Here is a 7,419-nt window from a genome sequence, read left to right on the forward strand (position 1 = left end):
ATCCATGGTGACAACAGAATTTCAATCTAATGTGGCCGACTTCCTTTTCGCCACAGGGCAGTGCTCCAATTTAACTTTAGGCTTGTCTCATGGATCTCTGTCACTGTTCTGAATTTCATGAGCCTACAAGCCATAAGCTCCAAGTTTCGGCTGTTTCCACTCCCATTGGGGTCCAGTTTGTAGTCACGGTGTTGAATTGGTTCGCGTTGGGCATTGTCGTGCCCCTCGATCCTGTACCCTCATGTGAGATTTTTTATTGAAGTTCGGGGGGTCAAAAATTCGTTTGGGGGGAAAATAGTAGTAATAATAATAAGAAACTGATCAGGAACAATGCCCCTCGCGAGTTACTTCGTAACTGACCTGGGAACACTTAACTACAAATAAAAAAGTAGGGCAAAACTTCTCAATCTGATCTAGGTATGATGTGGTCACGGGCTGTGGCAAAGGAGTGCCGAGCCTCTCCACTAGATGGCAGCCGGACATCAGCGCTGTGTACAGGGATCCCCATCTGCATCGCTTTGTGCTAAAAATAGTGCGCCAATGAGCCAAGCAGCAAACGCTATCAAAATAGTTGAAGATCAAGCACCGCATTCATTTTAGCTGTAAAAGAATATGTAAAATATAGGATTGCCTTTTTTCACAAAATATTGATAATAAAATCCATCATGGTTTGTTCACTCCTTTAATATGCCATATTAATCATGTATTTAGGTTATAAACATCACAAAATATAAAGTTAAGGAAGGTCACAAAGATATTCAATCAGGTAAAAGAGCAACCTTAGCTTTGACCATATTAAATGGAGGCTTTCAGTGCTGCTATTATAGCATAATGTATGTATGATTTATATTTTAGAGCAAACAGTTTTTGCAGGTTTAGTAATAAATTATTATTTAGGCTATGATAAAATAGAATTCAGTGATAAATAATAAGGTTGCTCTTTTATTGCATATGGTATCACCCACAATCAGGTCTCAAGGTCATGTAGTCGAAATAATCTGATATTCAATATAGATATCTATCATATATACCTCTTACATGTTTAAGCATAAAACCATATTTCATCAACATAATAATGTAAATTATGCAATGCTTATATTAAAAGACCTGAATATAAATAGCATGCTTTAAGCAAAATAAGTGTTAATTTACAACATTAGTTCAGTAAACCTAAATTGAAAGCTGTCAAGCCTTTATAAACTCATCACTCTTTACATTGCTTTGTGTCAAATGCATTATTACAGAAGGCCACTTCCAAACAAAGCAGTTGAAGAACGACATCAAGTTTTTCTTTACAATATGAAATAAACATAAATATATATTTTAGTGGGAAAACATTGATTTGATTGTACTTTAAACATGATCTCAAGTAGTAGGCCTGTTTTAAAATTATCCACACAATTTGGGTTACTGATCAATTTTCAGATGATGGAACACTGTAAAAAGTCACCTCAGGTGTTTAATTTGGAGATGGAAGTGGTAATCCACTTCAGTAATGTAGAGGTAATAAGACACATTGTTATTAAATATAGTGTGCTTTATACATGTTTTGTACATACTGCACATCACATTAACATCTTTAACACCCAATACATGGGGTTGTGCCTGTGAACTACATGCAGGCATCAATCATTTTAGTGCAACAAGCTAAAGAAACAGGTACAGTATTATTTCTATATATTAAGTGCAGTTTTGTTTGTGCATGTGTGCAAACATATAATAGCTAAAAATACACAGAATAGCCAGATTTTGTCATGTGTTTTCAAACTTCCATAACACCCTAAGTCATCCCATGTATTTACAAAATATACACATTTGACTGACATTTTAGTGCTTTACTAAATAATATCATCCAACAGATGAGGTGTGCCCACCCACTCTAGTGTCCTTGGCTCTGATGCCGCCATGATCATACACATAAACTGTTTTCCTGTTCTCTTATCTATGGGGTAAATTGTGGTTGGTGTGAATCGTATATTGTTCTCTACAAACTCACAAAGGTGATTATAAATTTTGGGATACTCATGTCGGAGGAAGACACCCCTTGTCCTGAGTTCACGCTGGATATTGACAAAGCAGACCTCCCGTGCTTTCCTTCCCTCCTCCCCTTCCCGATCTATGTCTGGTGTCCCAGGTGGTGGAGTTAAGATGAGAGTTTCCATTTCATTTTCCTGCTTGAGTACTTTCTTATCTGGACTAGACGATGCCAGGGACACCTTTGCATATTTGCGCACCGTTGGAGCTTGGATCCTTGGAGATGGTCTGTTAGGCACCAGTTCACCAACAGCTATGGATACATTCAGGAGGAAACATTCATTGGGATCATACTCATTTCCTGCTTGTTGTAGTTCTTTGCAGTATTCACCCAGATTGTCTTTGAAGCCGTCTAGCTCTCTGAGAGATAAGTATGTAGGAGACATGAGAAGGCTCTCCAGGCCCACCTGCAGGAAGTTGTTAGCTGTGTCTGGATTAGCAAAACCCAGAAAGAGCACCCCTCTCCCTCGCGAAAGGTAGCCCGCTTTAGCAACACGTGAGAATGCTTTATGGATGTCTGTATTCTCTCTGCAAAACTTAAGTGTATGACGGCACACACTACTGACACGACCATATAAACAGGTCTCTTTATGAGTTTCCCAATCGTCCCTCCTGCAGGTTCTTGAGCAGTAAAATGTATAGCAACTGTGGCACGATTTAAAATACAAACATGCATTGAACATACTTTCAGCCCTATTACACTTTTTATTAGCGCACACCAGGTTGTCATCCTCATCTGTGCTATGGTCAGGTGAGCACTCCTCTGCACTCCTTTGAAGAGCATCACATCCACTATCACCTTCCTTATTTGTGTCAGGGCTGGATTTACTGGATGTAACCTGTGTATCAGAACTCTGAAGGTTTTCCACACCAGATGTGCATTGGTCCTTATCATCAACATTTATGAGTTGCTTTAGTTGATCCAAGAGGTCATCACTCGACTTCCTGCTTGTAGGTGGTTTGTAGTCTACAACCAGATCGGCTAGGAGCTTGTCCAGCTGCTCAAGACTTTGCTGTAGGGAAAAGTTGTTATGTTTCCTGTCTTTGGTCAAATCTGTTGTGAGGGATTCTTGCTTCTGTGGCATCACCCTTGGAGTGGATCTGTTTTCACTGTCCATTACATCCCAGCTGACCGAGTGCCCTTCACGCCTCTTGTTATTTCCTGCACATAAGTCATTGTCTGTGATTGTGATCTCAGGTGTTACAAACCACTGTCCACCTTTTGTATTCCTCCAAGGGTTACTTGACCCCTTGTCTAAAGAGTTTTCTGAGAGAGACAGTGCTGCATAGCGTCTGGGTGAGCTTGAGAGATTCAGAATAACAGGCTGCGAGGTAACATCACTGGATGCTCCATGTCGAGGTTGGTGAAACAGATTCTCATAACTTCGACCACGAGGCACGGACTGACCTCTATCCAGGTGGGGATACAAAATATTGTCAAAAGATTTAGAGTGATTTTTAGCTTCTTCGCCAAGGCGAGTGGTGTCCACACTCCCATACCATGTGGGTATACCTGTCTCTTTTAACCTGGAATGTGTGTGCTGGAAGGACTGGCTGGAGTAACCAGATATACTGGACCGATACCAGTCATTGGAGAAACCTTCAGATGGTCTTCGACGGCCTTCTGTGTGATAAAGTCTTGTTGTGGGAATGTATGTTTCTGTGGGCGTGACATACGGTTTGGAATAAAAGAGCCCTGAACTGGTTGGGTGGTATGTGTTATAGCGGCTGTCATCTCCAAAATAAGGTCTAGAAACTGGTGTATGGGACATGTAAGACCCAGCCTCACTTGTAGAGTATGGTCTACTATAAACACTATGCAGAGGGTCCCGATCAGTGTAGTATGAACGAGGAGGAAGTGTGTGCACCCATCTAGTCCTTGGGTCATAGTGACTCGTCAAAGTACTAGCATGGCTGGTAATACTTGACCGATCGTCCTGAAAGTATGGTCTGGAGAAGTGATGGATGGGATATCGGACTGGGTCTTCTGTATAAAAGAACTTAGTGGGTATGTTAGGATTTGAGTACGCTCTTTGTTCTGCAGTTAGGTATGGCGGTGTTGGCGATGGCATTCTGAAGTCTAAATGCTGGTAAGAGATGGGGGACATGCTAGTAGTATAGTGGTATCCTTGTCTAAAATCCCCACTGTAGCATTCACTGGGAGTGGGCGTCGGTGAGGAGCCAATCTGTCGCGGTGGTGGTTGTACGTACAAACCTCGGCTACTACCGGCCTGTGAATATCTCTGCCACTGATTATCACTTCGTACATTGTGCCTTGTTTGCTGGAGGACCGCAGCATCTGGTTTAATGTCCACCCGGCACCTAACATGAGGGGTAGTGGCTGGCTTGTCTGGTTTGTCTTCTTCAAAACAGTCTGAGACATATAGGGGAGTGTGGGGTTGCAGTTTAATAGGATGAACTTCATTTAAAAAAGCCCTGTTTGATGAATAACTTTCCTTTTGAGCGTCCTGAGCTGCCTGAGGTGCATCTCTGCCTTTGCGTGTGCTCGGAGGAGACACTGAAATTGGCACCGGAGTGAGTGTGGCCTTAATTCGTGGTGTACTTTTAGATCTTGCCCTTTTTTTAGAATCGGACCACGTTAGATGGCTGGTTTTGTCTTGCTGCTGATGCTGCTGCTGAAAGAGCCTGGTGTTAAAAAGATCTGGAGATGAAAAGCGAAGATGTCCTGGTTGATCTAATCCATTCCACATTACGTTTTTGTTGAAAGCCAAATGCTCAGATCTCTTATAAGGATACTCCACTGAGGAGGATAAAGCTTGCGGGTCGTCCAGTGACTCAATAAAGTCAAAGCTACGACAATGTCTTTTGTTAATAATCTCAGGTTTGTCAATCATTTTCAGGTCACATTGCGGAGAGGCGTGGAGAATGGGGTGATGAGTGATGGGATTAAGAGTGATGTCCCGATATAGAGTTGATGCCAGTATATCAGGAGGATGGGTTCGGGTCATTTTAAAGGACCTTCAGTGCCCTTCAGTCAGATTCATGATCAACACCAGCCTGGAAGAGAGACAGATATACTTAAGTTAAAAATTCAGTAGACAATGGATCAATTATGAGCTAAAAAATATTAAAACAATGGTACACCATTAATGTAGTATATTATCTAAATATAGGTAAGGTATGCTTTATTCATCCCTTGTGAGGGAAATTCATTCTCTGCATTTGGCCCATCCTTCAACGCCACAGACAGGAGCAGTGGGCGATCCAAGTGCAGACCCCAGGGATCCATCTCCAGATTTGAACTTGGTTTGGTCATGACTATCTTAGGAGGATTTTACCTCCTGGACATGTTTTGGATTGATGGGGAACACCAGAGTACCCAAAGGCAATCCACCCAGACATTGGAGAACTGTGCACAGAAAGGTCGAGGAATCATACTCACAATCTTGCTGCTTGCTGTGAAGCATGACTGCCCAGGGACTGCTGTGTCAGTGTTTTGCTATACTCTGTGTGATAATGTGGTTTTAAACTTTTGAATGTTTATAATCATAACAAACAGAAATAAAAAGACCAATTCATTATTTTTCTATAATTACAACTTGTGATTGGCAGTAGCATTATGTGACACAACACTGTACCAGCACACTGCACTGGGGTGATGATCAAGGCCAATAAGTATAAAAAGATACACTGTTTGTAGTGTGCACTGTACATTGTGATTTAAGATGCATTTTCACAAATTTTTTTGAAAACATTGTTAGTTTACCAACTGTTTAAGCTTGTTACAGTAGTAGAAGAATTCTTTCAGCAGCATGGATTTCCATGTGCCTCTCTTGTTGGCACTCACCTATGGCTAACCCTGAGTGACCATCTGTTCATGTGGATGGGAGAGCACTGACCAGCCGTCTCACTGTCAGGTCTCCTCACCACACCTGAACATCACGCCTCCTCACAAGGCTTATTATTGACCTGGTTTAGTAACACTAAAGCAACTACATCTTTAAACCACTGTCCTCGATAACTGATATAAGATGTTTAAATATAACTTTCATCAACTATTTACTACTTACATCAACTGAATTTATTTTCTAGTAATGGTATGATCAAATGGTAGACCATTGTTTTTATTATTTTTACAGTATTAAGTGATAACGATCTTAGAACCTAACAAAGGATATTTCAGATTTGTTGCAGTTTAACCTGATTTGGACCTAGTAAAGTTCCAGTTATGTCTATTGCTAGTTTTATCACAGTTTTGGTTAGATTCATCCCGGATTGATGGTTTTGTTGCACGATCATGACCAATTGTTGCAATATTTAATCAGACATTTGAAACTAAACTGAAATCTTTGGAGAAACATGTACATGGTTTTGAATGTTTTGTAAAATTGTGTCGATCTGAGGTGACAGATAATTTAAACTGGAAATGGTGAAGATACATGCCATAAGAAGTGCTGTTTTTCCTCAGCAGCTCTATGCTGAATAATGGCCTACACTTTTATAGCAAAAGCATTTAACCACATGCCACATACTGTCTCCATGGCTACAGCACACAGAAAAGAAGGCACGAAGCAGTTGGAGTTGCAGGGGGCAAAATCTGTGCTTGGGAAAAACGGAAGCGTAATCAACAACACAAATTAGTTTAATTTGCCAAAGACATCCCACAATTACGCACACAGCTAACTTTATTATGCGTGACCATATTCCAAATGGCCTGTTGCAGGCGGGTTAATAATTAAAGGCACAAAATGCACTAAAATTACAATTAAACGAGGTTTTCTAAATGTGGGTGAACTATGAGGTATCAAAAACATGGGCACCCAATATTTTGGTGCTGCAGCGCGGCCATCATCCTTGTGACTGACCTGATGCCTTTGAGGCGGGAATGACATCATGTTCCGAGGTATAAAGACGCAGAGAGGTTCAAAGCAGGTCAGATCACATCAGTGAGAAGAAACAGGTTTCACAAAGTTTCGACATAGGAGATTAGAGGGCCTTACCGAGTCGTCAGTGAGTTGATCGGACGCGGTGTTATGGCAGAAGCAGCAGGAGCAGCTCTGGGCTGAGTAGGAGACTATTAAAGCAGAGGCGCATTCTACACTGCACCTGCTACGGAGAAAAATGCTCCTCATGGCGTTTCACATTTTGTTCCTCTTCTCAAGATGCAGCTATGGTGTAATGTGCATCTATTCTGTAAGTGAAGAGAGATGGAGAAAAGAGGAGGTGTGTCTTGAGTCTGCGCCTCTGCCAACGTCTCTGGGGGCGTGGTCGTGCGTGTTTATGTGCGGTAGGCCGGGGAGGGGGTACGGAGCCTGGATGGAAGCAGCAATGCAGTGTATCCGCTCATCTCCCAATATAGAGCCTTAAGGACAACGGTTTATGCTGTTTCCGGTGTTCGTACTGCTCGTACTGCATTTTGTGATC

At 41.7% G+C, this 7,419-nt stretch overlaps 1 protein-coding gene across 1 annotated transcript; it reads right to left on the minus strand.

The window, feature by feature from the left end:
* Positions 1-664: 664 nt before the first annotated feature.
* On the minus strand, positions 665-7,166 carry unm_hu7912 (un-named hu7912). The gene is made up of 2 exons (XM_055224426.1): positions 6,996-7,166; positions 665-5,052 (listed from the first exon to the last, which is right to left on the minus strand). Exon 2 carries the CDS (start codon positions 5,001-5,003, stop codon positions 1,839-1,841), a length of 3,165 nt encoding a protein of 1,054 aa, XP_055080401.1. The 5' UTR covers positions 5,004-5,052; positions 6,996-7,166; the 3' UTR covers positions 665-1,838.
* Between the last annotated feature and the right edge of the window lie 253 nt (positions 7,167-7,419).

The sequence above is a fragment of the Periophthalmus magnuspinnatus genome, chromosome 9 (assembly GCF_009829125.3).
Source record: "Periophthalmus magnuspinnatus isolate fPerMag1 chromosome 9, fPerMag1.2.pri, whole genome shotgun sequence".
In the NCBI taxonomy this organism is placed as follows: Eukaryota; Metazoa; Chordata; class Actinopteri; order Gobiiformes; family Gobiidae; genus Periophthalmus; species Periophthalmus magnuspinnatus.